Here is a 13,010-nt window from a genome sequence, read left to right on the forward strand (position 1 = left end):
CGCTAAGTTATGCGGCAGGCCAATGGGAAAACAGATTTCTAAAAGTTTATGCCAACTTGGATATAGCCTTTGGTTCAAGTCTTTCAGGCCTATCGATAAACTCATTGATCTCCCCGCCCCCAAAATGCTTTTTGAACCTATTTTTACTTTCCTCTTGCACTGTCTCTTGGCAAAGCTGTGTAGAAGTGAACTCCCACCTGCGCGGGAGCACTTTTTTCCAAGTGTTGCCCTGAGCTCTAGGGCCCAGGATCCGGGAGAAACGAATCTGCTGCCCCATCTGCCTCGAGCGTTGCATAGGTATGGTGTTTTAAAACAGCAAAATAATTTGAACTGCAGAGTCCTTCTTAGGTCTTTTTAATTGGACAGTTGCCTGTATTAAAGGAAATCAAAAGCAGCATACAATCATTCAATCTCTCAGCACGGGAGTGTATCCAACTGTTTTCCTGTTTGGGGTTCCACTTTAGTCCTTGTCTGCATGCCCGCATAAATTTGTACGGAGTTGCAACCACTGCCTTTTTGTGTGGCCCTGGTTATTGGCATCTAGTTTCCCAAGTAACACTGACACACATCTGTTCAAATCAATTGACGTTCCCATCATAACTGACTCATTTGGCGGGAAAACCAAGTTGAACATGCCAGTTGGAACAAAGATGCGTGGGTATGGGGGAGCAGCAGGGAGAAAGAAATGGTGGGAGAGGGTATTTTGTCTTACAGATCATAAAACATTTTCCAATAACATTTTTAAGGGATGTATAATATTACACTCTGTGATTATATTTTACCCCATGTTGTGGGACACTTGGGTGGTTTTCAATACCTAGTGAGTTAAAAATGCATATAAATTACAGACTTTGAGAGACGATTGTATTTTCTTGAAACAGGAGTCTTCTGCGTCCAGATGCCAGCCAAGAGTGTTGACGTAGTGTGCCTTTGTTGGGGGGGGGGAAAAAAAAGTCAGTACTGCTAACTGGAGATGCTGGATGCCTTCAAAAAAAAAATTTCTGTGATTAAATTTGTCTTAAGATTATGTTCAGTTATAGATCATAAAAGCTACCTGTATATCTTAATCCACAACTTAATGTCCATTTTTGAATTTAGAGCTAGACTAGGCTTTTCCTACTTTGAGAGCCGCGTCTGCCTAACAGACTGAATACAGTGCTGTGTGCACGGAGCTTCCTCACTAACAGATAACACGTGTTGGGAAAAAACCGAGAAAACAATGGAAAGGTGCCTCCTTGAAGGTGTAACACTGGATCGAGGGATCAGCCCACTATAAATTGATTCGCTTTACACAAGTCTCCCACACGTCATGATGCACATTCAGCAGTGTTGAAAAAACAATTTTAAAGAATACCTTGGAGAGTTGCTAAAGAGAATTTATAGTCCGGAACGAATTGCCATCTTCTTCATTAACACCGAAATGTTTGACTAAAATATTGCTTTATTCACATTTTTGTCCTTGGAGGAAAATCTAGGCACACTGCAACTTGGACCGCGTGGCTAATGGTGCGAGATGAATGTTTTAAGTCAGCAAAGGGCACCGCGCAGTCCGAGGGCGGAGTGGACGCCCTGGGCCTCGAGGCCCCTGGGGGGGGGCATGGAGAGGAGGCCCGGCGTCGGGAAGGCAACGCCCCCCCCCCCCGCCCCCGCCCGCCCTCCGCCCCGCGCGGCTCCCCGCCGGCCACCCGCTCACCTGGGTCCTGCGGGCGCCCACCGGAGGGAGCCAGAAGGCGCGGGCACCGTCCTCCCGGGGGGGGGGGGGGGGGAGGCTGGGCGCCGGCTGCCACCGGGCCTCCTCCTGGCCCGAGGGGCGCCCGTACAGAGCGGGGAGAGGGGGAGAAGGGAGGCCGGTGAGAGGCTGGAAGGCCGCTGCGAGGTGCCTCCCCGACCCCCGGGGGGCGCAGAGGCAAAGCGGGCGCTGGAACCCGTTCGCCGGCCAGGCCCCGGGACCGCGCGCCGGAGGGGTCCCGGCGGCGGCGAGCGGGCGGGGCCCGAGCGGCCGGGTGGCTGCGCCCCGGGGAGCCCGAGGGGCCGCGGCGGCCGGAAGGGCCCCAAAGCGCCCCGCGCCCGCCCCAGGCGCAAGGGAGTCTGGGAGCGCGGCCGCGTGGGCGCCGGGGCCTGACCTACTCATCGCTCGGGGCCGCCCGGAACCCCCCGGAACCCCGGCCTCCCCGCACCGCAGATCTGCCAGACTGCCAGGGCCCCGGCCCCGGCCCCCGCGAGGCCAGTTCGAGGCAGCCCGCGCCCGCCAGGGGGGCTTTTGGTGTTTTGTTTCTTCTAAGAGGACCTAAAGTGTGGGGAGGACGCCACACCTCCCTTTGTCCTCTACCTGTCCGTGCGCCAGGTCAAAAGCCCTGCACAGCTTTAGTGACTTTCACAGATAAAGTAAGGCCTCAACCAGGGGATCAGCCGTCTTTTCTCTAGGCCGGCTATCCCGGCTCTATCCCGCCCCTAGCCGACCGGGACCCCCTGTGAGGGGTGCAGGTGGCTCTAGAGGTCGATGGCTGTGCGACGCGAACGAGCCGCAGCGTCGGAGTTTGGAGGCACGAAGGGCCCCTGGATCGACAGCTCGGGTGCTGCCGTTTTCTTGGGAAGTGTCAAGCCAGTACCTTGCCAGCGGGGTAACAATCTCTTTTCTGTGAGGCCCCTGGAGCGACAAAGGTGGCCTTGGGGCAGCGCCTCCAGAGTGGAATTCTGGGACCAGATTTGGCGAGATGAGGCAAGAAGCAGCTAGAAAACGCAGAGCCTCATCCCGGAGCCACCCCCCCTCCGGCCCTTGCTCTGCTGCAGGCCTCAGATCGGGCTGGTCAGGGCCTTCCCACCCGCATGCTAGGCCTCGCCCCGATCCGTCGTTGCCCGAACCTCAAGGAAGGTCCCCGCCACACAGCTGGGGAGGAGGCGGGAGGGAAAGAGGGTGTCGGGAAGGGGCGGAAACGTGAATCTTTCCTGCACTCCAAAGCCCTCTCCACATGCAGGATGTGACCCCGGTTCCCAGGAGCCACAGAGTGGCCTGGGAACTGCTTGCAGCGGGTCACCCTTCCTGCCACCTCTCGCTCCGTTTCCAATATCCAGCCCTCCTTGACTTGTTGGGCCTTGAAGGTAGTCCTTTTTGTCGTGTGGGTGGTATTCTAAGTGATCGGGAAGGGATCTTTGCAATCGTTTACATTTTACCTGGGCAGGGAAAGGGGTGCTACGAGGAAGCATCTTTCACAGCCATTTACGTATTCAAAGACGGGCAACCGTTTGAGGGACAGCAAACGCGCTACGCGCTAGTCCGGGGCCTAGCTGCTCGCTCCTCCCGGGGCGGACACGGCAGGCGCCGCACTAAGACTTACCTGGCGGGTGGGCCCGTGCGGCAGTCCCAGCCTTGCCCGGGCAGCAGAAACAATACTCCAGAGCACCGATCGCCCACTGCAGTACTGTTCCCGCTGCTAGGGCACGGCTGAGAGCGGGCCACCGCGTCCCTGCTCGGCGCTCAACGCCTGCGCGCAGCCCTCGACCACCCCCCTCCCCGAAGTCGTCGCACAGCCCTGGCCCTCCCCCCGGACTATGGCGGTGCCTCGAGGGCGGGGAGAGGCGTAGAGGGGAGAGGAAGAGAGACCAAAGCCCCCGCCCACCTACCTGCTCCCGAACTGGCCTTTGGGAGCGGGCGCCCCGCGGGAGCCCACGTCCAGCAGAACCCAACCTTCCAACTTCCCCGCGAGGGGGTATAGCAGCGCCTCACGTTTTGAACCGTTTAAAGCACTTCAAAACATGAATTGCTGCTGCATCCCCTCGGAGTCAACGAAGGGGGATCGTTCTGGGGTACCTGCAGGTGGAGAAAGACATGATGACTGGAAGGAAGCCCCGTCAAGTCCCGCCCGAAGGCGAGGAACAAAGCAAAACGCAGGACTAAGACACGTCATTCCAGATCGACGTACTTTTTAGAACTTCACCGCGTGACTTCCAGGACTGGCAGGTGGAGCGAAGGGTGTGGCTCTCAGTATTTTTTTCCCAGAGGCTGAATCTTGGAAAAGTGTAGGGTGAAAATCAGAGGGGTGGGAGTCAGGAATGAAGGTGGGAAAGAATCTTACCTCTGAGAGTAATAATAATAAGATAAAATAAATTGAGGCGCTTTGGCAATATCCGGGTCACTCTTGCCAGCTTTACAGTATTAGGGAAACGTCTTCCTGCTGCAGGCTATGAACCGTAAGTCTCATTTAATGTCCCCATTTAAAAAAAAAAAAAAAAAAAAAAGAAGCTTTTCACTTATTGATTAAAGGTGATAACCAAAATGTCTCTGGCAGCTTCAGCTGATTCTAACACATAAGAGAGCTGGGAAACACAGCTGGTCCATACAAGCATCCGAGGTCCTTTTTAACCCCCCAGTGCCCCATTCTTGCAGCAAACGCCCTGCTTTGAGCCCTTCCCTCGAGGCACCAAAGAATGAGAGATAACTGCCCCTAAATAAAATATCTGGATGCTTACGTATAAACCTGGCTATTCAACGTTATTTATAAATAATTTATACCTTTCAGTGTCACCTATCAAAACATAAATCAAAGCAGTTTAAATACTTGATGTCAATTCACTCCTTCCTGTGTCAAGCAGCTCCACAGAAACTTTTCATGTCCTGAAATGGCCGGCACAGTGCATACTCCTTAATGATTAACTCATTAGATACCACTTTTTTCCCTTCTTAAAATGGACACCCATCAGCAATAAGTTACAAGGCACCCACTCCCCCTCCTTTAAACGAAATAGTCAATTAAGCAGAGAAGAAACTACTCTGTAACCTCAAGCACACACCTAAAAGTTAAAACAACAAAGCCACCACAAAACTCTAAGGGGTTTGCAAATTAAAACACATTTCAATACAAGTAACGGACACTTGAAGCATCCAACCAAATCTGCTAAGTGTTTTGGTTCATTTAAAAATCACGTCGGTGTTTCAGAACCAGTACAAGGGATGTCGTGTCCTACTTATTAGTTGATAAAATGAGCAGAGTATTTAATCAGACTAACAACAACATTCCTAACACCAGACAGAGACCCAGTGTTACCAATTACACTGCTTATGTCATGGTAAACACGGTTATTAATACAGTAACTCCACTCCCTCAGTTGGGACATACAGTTAAGTGTTTCTAAATTCCATCTTGTTCTGGCTATGTTATGTACAAACAACTCTTATAGTGACTTTTGGGATTAATGGTGAAAAACGTCCTTGGTTGCCCTTAAAAAGAAAGAAAAACATGTTTAGCAAATGTACAGTTATATTTTGAAACTCCACAACCCTCTCCCAATTAAATATTTACGTTCCACACAAACATGTGAACCATCACATCAGATGTTAAAGTCATCCCTAATTTAACATTTCCTTAGTTGACTACTTAGAAAAACAAAAGTTTATTCGAAATAGCAATGGTGTCAAAGGCGAAGGACCCGTCCAGATCGCTCTGCAAACTCACTGGAATTGAATTCATTTGTACCTTTCACTTAACCCCTTTCTTCTCTCCCAGTGACAGGACAACGACTTACATTCCTAAAGAGGCACCTCGATCCCCTACTTCACAGATTTCCCTTTAGACTGAAATTTACTTACGAAAACAGATTACAAAGAGGCGTCTGGTCACTTCAGGAGATGGTCAGTCGCTGATACAATAGACAAAGAATCGATACTTTCGAGTGGCCCATAGCCCCACCCCCTGACGAACTGAACTGTGTTTGGCCAAATCATTTAAGAGCCAAAGAATACGCCTCTTCTTCCGTTCATATTTTACAACGTTTTGTCTTAATTTTGCAAATGCCTTCTTCCCCACGCCCCAAACACACGATGTACCTTCCCTTGGCGCGTTCGTGCCAAACTTTCCTAATGTCAAGTTTCCTCCAGGGAAAACTAAACATCTTTGAAAGTTTTAATTGGGAAAAGACAATGCGAAATTAACCACATTTCTTTCTAACACATATTTTCCTGCTTGCATACAAGAGCCACGAAAAGTCCATTTACAGTCTGTCAAAACCGGTGGCTCCCGACCCTGGCGAGGCTGACAGTCGGTCACTGCCCCTCTACTCGGTTTGCTCTCCCCACCCCTCCATGTTAGCTTTTCTCCAGCCCGTTTCCTAAGAATTTTCCCGGCCGTAGTCGTGTGCTAAACACTTTCAAGGTCTGTTTCGCCCGCACCCTGGCCCACAACGCGCTTTACAACCCCAAAGCAACACTGAACTTTTTCAGCATTGTCACCAGATTTTTTTTTTTTCCAGTCTGCCGTAACCAACGTTACTAGCGGGGAAGACGCCAGCCAACAAGTCCCTTTTAAAAAAAATCGCATGTCACCTCTCGCTCCACTCGAAAATGGCGCCGAAATCGAAGAACTTCTTAAATTTCATTGTCAGCTTTTTGCAAAGGTTTCTGGGATTTTCCTGCGAAGCTGCTTCGCCTGGTCTGAGAGCTAGCGAACGAGCAAGCAAGCAAGCAAAAGAGAGAGGGAGGAACGGGGTGGGGGTGGGGGGAGCACACAGACAGTGAGAGAGCGGGGCCAGGCGGGGAGCAGGGCCGGGACTCGGGAGACCGCGAGGTCGCGGGGCGCGGGGGCCGGGCACCGAGCAACGGGGACCGGGGCGCCGGGAGCCGGGGTGGCGGCGCTGAGGGCGCGCTCTCGCGCTGGCTTCGGCGAAGCTCGGAGAGCGGCGTGGCGGAGGCGGAGCGGAGCGAGGGCCGGAGCTGTGCACGCACGGGAGGCGAGCGGGGAGCCAGCGGAGAGCCTCCGGCAGCGGCCCTAGAAAAAGCCGGCTCCGGGGGCGTGGCCACGCGGTGCTCACGCTCCCACCCCCCCAACCCCTCCCCGTCCCGCGCGCCTCTCCCGGGCCCGGGGGCGGAAGGGGGGGAGGGGGCGAGGGGAGCGGCGAGGAGGCGGGGGGGGGGGGTGGTGTGCGGGCGCTCGACGCCACAGCCTGGGCCCGCAGCCGCCAAGGGCCGAGGGGGGCACTGGGCGCGCGGAGTAGCCGATGCAGAGCCGAGTAGCGGGCTTCAGGGAGAAAAGAAAGAGTATGGAAAATGGCAAAGCCAGGGGCTCTAGGTAGCGCAGCGCGCACCCAGAGACCGACAAGACGGTCGCCGCCCCACGCCCATCGGTCCCCTCGCGGTGCCCTCTGAGCTGCCGGAAGGGAGTAAGGTGGCTGAGCAAAGACCCCCCCCCCCCCTCCCGGCGCTGAGCTCGCTGGGGGTGCCTGAAAAGGTTTGGGGAAGAGATGGGGGTCTGGGACCGCGTGAGTGAGGCTCTCCCCACGCGAGTGAGTCCAGACTTACTGGGACAACCCGGCCCCCGCCGTCTGGCCAAGCTCTCAGGGAGAGAGGCCCCTGGCACGAGGGGATCCCCGAACAGGCTGGCCGTCCGCACTGGGGGACATAGCACGGAGGGAGGGAGCAGTTGTCTACCCAAGCCCCATTCCAAGAAGGGAAGCTGATTTTAAGACGAAGTGGGGATACAGGAGGGGAAGAGCCCTTATTGTGGGTGCTGTTCGGGACGGAGAGTTAATTTCCTTAGGTGTGAGAATGGTGAAGACAAGTACGAGAACGTCCCTACACTTAGAAGATGCACGCTGAAGTGCAGAGGTGAAAAGTCACAATGTCTGCAATTTTCAAATGATGCAGCGAACACACGCGCGCGCGCGCGCGCACACACACACAGAGGAAGCAAGTGTTGCAATAGGGCAACAGTTGTTATATCCAAGTTGGTGGAGGGGGGGTGGTGGTAAACAGACCGTTCCTCTTGTTGTTCTTTCAACTTTTCTGCATATTTGCAAAGTGTCAAAATAAACATTTTGTGAGCCATCCTTATGAAGTAGCGCCTAAACGCTATGAGCGCGGCTTCTTTCTCTCTGCCCGTCCCGGGTGGGACAAATCCGCCAGCAAGCAGGACTCCAAGCGAGCCGGCTCTGGACGGGAAGGGCAGTGGGTAGCGCGGCCCGCGGCGGTCACAGCCCGGGACACCGCACGAAGGAGGGCTGGGGCCCCGGGGCCCTCGGGGCAGGTGGGCAGCTAGCCGCACCGCGCGGCTGAGGAGCTGCCCGGCGCGATCGCTGGGACCGGGGCCGCCCCGGCGGCTCTCGGCGACCCCGGGTCCCACTCCGGCTGGGTGGACTCCGCCGTGCCTGGCCGCCTGCGCTGCGGACGAGCGAGGAGAGCAGTGGGCCGCGGGGAGCAGAGCCGCGCGCTGACACCGCCGCCGCGGCCCGGGTCCCCCGCACTCCCCGAGGGAGGCCGAGGCTGTCGCGGCCTGCGTCCAGCGCCTGAGAGCGGGGTGGTGGAGGAGCGCGCGCGGGCGCTGGAAAAAAAAAAATCAGGTGCGGAAAGAAAATGGAACAGTGGCACACACACGCACGCACACACACGCACGCAGGAAATCAGTACACAGAAATAGAACCACGGATTCCACCGTGCTCGGCTCTCGAGTTTCTTGAGCTCCTTAACTCTCGCATGCATTTTACTGTCATGTTTCTGTAGGTCTGATGTAAAAAGTTTAATTTCTTTGCCAGAGCGATCTCGCAGACCCAAGGCGTTGCAAGTGCTGCGCGGCCTTTCGCTGGTGTCTGCGGCTTGTTTTTGTTTTTTTTTTTTTTTAGAGGTGGGGGGAGGGAGAATGGAGTCTAACAGGGTCTGCAAAGGCTTTAAAAAAAAAAATATCCAAGAGGATTGTACGACTAAGATTGGGTTTTCAGGAAGGGTTTTAAAACTGCAGTGACTTGTACGGCTTCGGTGGGCGCTAAAAACTTATTCCCGAACTACAGTTTCCCTATTAAAGTCTTCAGAACTCTTCGTGGACAGGCTGAAAGCTTGCCGGTCCGTCAGACGTGACTGAACAAGCTTCTAAATCCTCAGATCATTTATAAAGCTCCAGTGTCCTTGGGGTGAAAGACTTCTCTGGGCTTTTAAGGCTCGGCTTCGTGGGTAAATTTGCTTGTGTTGATCTAACTGCATGTAAGCATTTATTTTCCTACCTAGATTAGTAGCAGGGCAGAAGATTCCAGCACCTTAAGACAAAAGTCGAGTTTGTGGCACGTCCTGTAAAGAAAAATTGCAACAGCTTTCTTTATTAAACGCTCTTTGCTACATCAGCAAATTAGAGAGCCAGTTGAATATTGATGAATTCTTTGAGGGTGAGTAACATGGCCCCAGGCCGCAGAAAGTGAGGGAGGGCAGGCTTAAGTATTTACTCAAGTGAACAATCTTCAAATATTTTTCGAATATGATGTCTCAAGGATTTTCTTAGGTTTTCTTAGGACCTCTGGAGCAAACCCTAATTCTGCAAACGGCTTCTCATTTTAGTAGGCCCTTCCCAACTGGACAAACTCGCAGGACTTAAATTGCCCTCCGAAGTGCTTAGAAACTCGTCCTGGGATTAGAACCCTGCTCGACTCAGCAGCGGCGGGGCCCCACGTCAGGGAGGCCCTCCACCGCTAGTGAGGCAACTTCTCACTGGGCCACTGGGACCCCAAAACGAAAGGGACACCAGCCACTGTTTATTGTCATCTCTAAAGGACTGTTTCCAAGCGAGTGGTTTTCAGGAAAATAGCACATATTTTTTCTTCCTGGAGTCTACCATGAAACATTCAGAAATTACCTTGCTAAGAAATACTTAGAGTCAGCGGAGGGAGGGGAATTTAGCAATAGCTTTGAAGGGTCTGAAAGTGCAGCTGAGAAAAAGAAATTAGCTCTAGACTGGAGATACTCAGCAAGGAAGTTACGCACAACAAGGTATTTGGAGTAATCTCTGGAAAAGTGTTTTCTGAAAAGCCATTGCGAATGGATGTTTGGAAACAGGTACTAGAGAAAGGAGTTGTAAAGAAAATGTCTGTATCTTGGCATGTTCATTTTAAATAGAAATGTCTCTTATGATTACGTGTTTCATGAAGGCCTTGAGTTAGGTAAACAAGACTTTCCTTATGTTGTAAATATCCAGAAGTCTTCGGAGAGATAAAATCAGGATAGAGTTACAGATTTAACAGAAAGAAAACAACCGGGATCGTGTTATGAAGCTTCTACTGTGTTATTTGTAAAGGCTTTTTTTTCAGGGTTCAAGCAAAGGCTAGTAGCGAGCAGTAATCTGTCAGATTAAACAAAAAAAGATAGGGCCATTTGGTAATTTTTGCACTTTGTGAAATTAGTTATGATAAAAAAAATTGCTTTTTGCAAAACTTAGGACTTCAGGGGAAAAATTCAAATCTTAAACTTCTCCCACCCCCATGATCTCACCAGGAAAAAGTAGAATGAATTAGTACATTTTTCCTTTCTGCCAAAGAGGAGCTTAGTAAATCCTTGATGGCTGTTGCTTTTGATTTCAAGGTCTCTTTTCCATCCTCAAAGACGCAGAATCACTGCCTTGAGTGCTGCAGGGATTTCTTCTTTAAACACGGCATGTTTTTCTTGTTGGGTGTGTACTATTATTGTCTTAATTATTCCTGGATTTTTGCCCACTGAATCAAAGACTGTCTCAGATGACAGAAATGATCGGACCTTCGCGCAAAGGAAGGCCACAATGAAGGGGCACAGGGTGGCCTCATTCGCTACTCCATGCTGGCCCTACAGTGTCACTGTCCTACAAGTGAGCATGACTTTGTGCAGCATATGAACTGATTGAGCAAAGTGCAATGAGAGGGATGTGGAGATAGAAAACCCATCTCCTATGTACAAGGATAGGAGTTCAAGTGTAGTCCCAGGCTAGGTTTTGACACTTGCTTTCACTCTAAACGTTATGATCATCGGTTTCTAACCTTACACTTCTAGCACTTTCCTTGAGTCTTACCCGATTATGAAAAAGAGACAAGGGAAAAAAACCAGTATAGATCAATGTCAACACGTCAAATGTGATTGTGTTCAGGAAGCTGAAGTGCATTCGGACAGTTGGTTGCTCCATTTATACAAAAAAAGTTTTAAAAGCCCCAAAGTGATCAGCACCAAGGAGGTCCGGGAAAAAAGCACAGAGCTCTGCCAAGTCTGAATGACTTCACTTTTAGGATCTTGCTATATAAAGGAAAACGCTCCTGGGGGCAAATAATATCTTGCTGGGCAGAGGGAGAAGGAGGGAACAGGAAATTGAAGGGTGCTAAGGGGTGCTATCTTTGTTTCAAACCGAGATGTGTTTTCCAAACCATGAAATACTTTGTTGAAATAGGGAAGGAGGAAAAGTCAATATGTCTAACTGAAACATTTACATTAAAGCTGTTAACACTGAACGATCCAGGACTCACAGGCAGCTCTCCTTCTTGTCCCCGTAACGTAACTGCTGGCATTAAAAAAAAAAAAAAAAAAAAAAAAAAAAAAGACTTAATAGGCAGAATTTCTAGGACTGGTGGAAAATGTCATTTTTTTTTTCACTTCCTGTCTCCTAAAATAAGTCTTGGGTTTAAAATCGGGTGGGATTTTGTAGTAGCTACTGAGCAGAGTGAGCCCCATCCATCGGCATGGAATACAGCTGGACGTGTAGACGCAGTTTTCATTTTTAGCATTTGCCCTAAACCCAGGGCTCAGCATCTTTCTTAGTCCAGTGTCCCCAGGGGATACCTAGGCCACAGACAAGGAGGAGGGGGAGAGAGAGAGCCAGGGCAGAAGAGAGACCAAAAGAAGATGAAAAAGAAAAAAGAAAACCAAATCCTTCTCCTCCACTCCTGTCTCTTAGTTCAAACCCTCGATCTGTGCCACTGGGTCACCAAGGTCACCTTCTCAGTCTCCCCACTCATCTCCCAGCTGAGTTTTGCCCCCCCTCCTAGGGGTCCCCTAAGTTCTACTCTGAAAACACAATTCTGCCTAAATGTTAGCAATGTAAGAAATGTAATCCTTGGCACAAAAATCACACAAGTAAAGGGAACCCTTGAATGTGGCCTTCAAGGCCCTCTTCAGCCTGGCTCCAATTTGCCCCTCTGGTTGTGCCCCCACCCTCCAGCCGCACCTTCTTTGTGTTTCCCTGCCTGAGATGTCTGTTCTTCCTATTTCCTCATCCCTCAAGGCCCAACTCAAAGGCCGCCTCCTCCTTGAAGCCTTCTCATATGACCTCAGAGTGGAGTTAACTGCCTCTGCCCTGCCCTGTCCAAGCACGTTAATAAAGTTAGTTACTCTAAGTCTCTTCCTAGCAGATGACAAGCTCCCAGGGGATCGGACATGTCTATCTGTGGGTATCTCTTGGCACTTTGCACAATTTTACCTCGCACCCTCATCTGGTGTCCAGTACATATTATTGGCCAAATAAAGGCACACCTGAGAAGGGATAAGAGGAAGCGGAGGGAGTGAGAAGGTTCCTGCTGGTGGTAAAGATTTTGGCCAACATCCTCAACAGTTGGCTTCGGTGGCCTTTGGTGCCCTTGGGACTGAATCTGAAACACATCTCCTTTAGTAATATGGAATTAATCTACTTTGAAATTAGCTACTCAGTCCTGTAAACCTTCTCCTGAAAACCTGTCATCATCATTTTATACTTAACAATTTTTTCATGTTTGTTTATTTTGAGAGAGAGAGAGAGAGAGAATGCACTCAAAGTGGGGAGAAGCAAAAAGAGACAGAGAATCCCAAGCAGGCTCCTTGCTGTCAGCACAGAGCCTGACACGGGGCTTGGTCTCATGAACCGTGAGATCACAACCTGAGCTGAAATCAGGAGTCTAGATGCTTAACCAACTGAGCTGCCCAGGCGGCCCATCATTATATACTTTTAGGTGTCAAGCTGGTCCTTGAAGGGAAGATGGAGTTTGGCCAGAATGGGGGAAACGACGTGGTCAGAGGCCAGGAGACAGAGAAGAATTGGACAGAGGATATCTACTGGGGAATTAGCTGGAGATTGGGCAGGACAAATAGTATCCATCCAATCTAGAACAAATAGACTATGGGAGGCATGCAGGCAGGCATGGGAGTTTTCGCTTTACTTGCAAGGTGATGTGAAGCCTCCAAAGGGCCTTGAGTGGGGGTGTTTGCAACAGATTCACTTGGCTTACGTGGTCACTCTACAAACTTCGAACCGTGGCAAACTGCCGATGACCCGAAT

General features: G+C 51.1%; 1 protein-coding gene across 1 annotated transcript; it reads right to left on the reverse strand.

Moving 5' to 3' along the window:
* Positions 1 to 1,423: 1,423 nt before the first annotated feature.
* LOC123594161 (atherin-like) lies at positions 1,424 to 3,668 on the reverse strand. The gene is made up of 2 exons (XM_045470823.1): positions 1,694 to 3,668; positions 1,424 to 1,500 (listed from the first exon to the last, which is right to left on the reverse strand). The coding sequence occupies exons 1-2, from the start codon at positions 2,129 to 2,131 to the stop codon at positions 1,429 to 1,431; spliced, it is 510 nt and encodes a 169-aa protein (XP_045326779.1). The 5' UTR covers positions 2,132 to 3,668; the 3' UTR covers positions 1,424 to 1,428.
* Positions 3,669 to 13,010: the final 9,342 nt, after the last annotated feature.

This window comes from Leopardus geoffroyi, chromosome X, assembly GCF_018350155.1.
Source record: "Leopardus geoffroyi isolate Oge1 chromosome X, O.geoffroyi_Oge1_pat1.0, whole genome shotgun sequence".
Taxonomy (NCBI): Eukaryota; Metazoa; Chordata; class Mammalia; order Carnivora; family Felidae; genus Leopardus; species Leopardus geoffroyi.

Excerpts from the sequence above, each read along its gene's own strand:
- LOC123594161 (XM_045470823.1), bottom strand. The coding sequence starts at position 2,131 with ATGAGTAGGTCAGGCCCCGGCGCCCACGCGGCCGCGCTCCCAGACTCC. Across the intron at positions 1,501-1,693 it reads TGGGCGCCCGCAGGACCCAG|CCACGCGGTCCAAGTTGCAG; the intron begins GTGAGCGGGTGG and ends TCGCACCATTAG.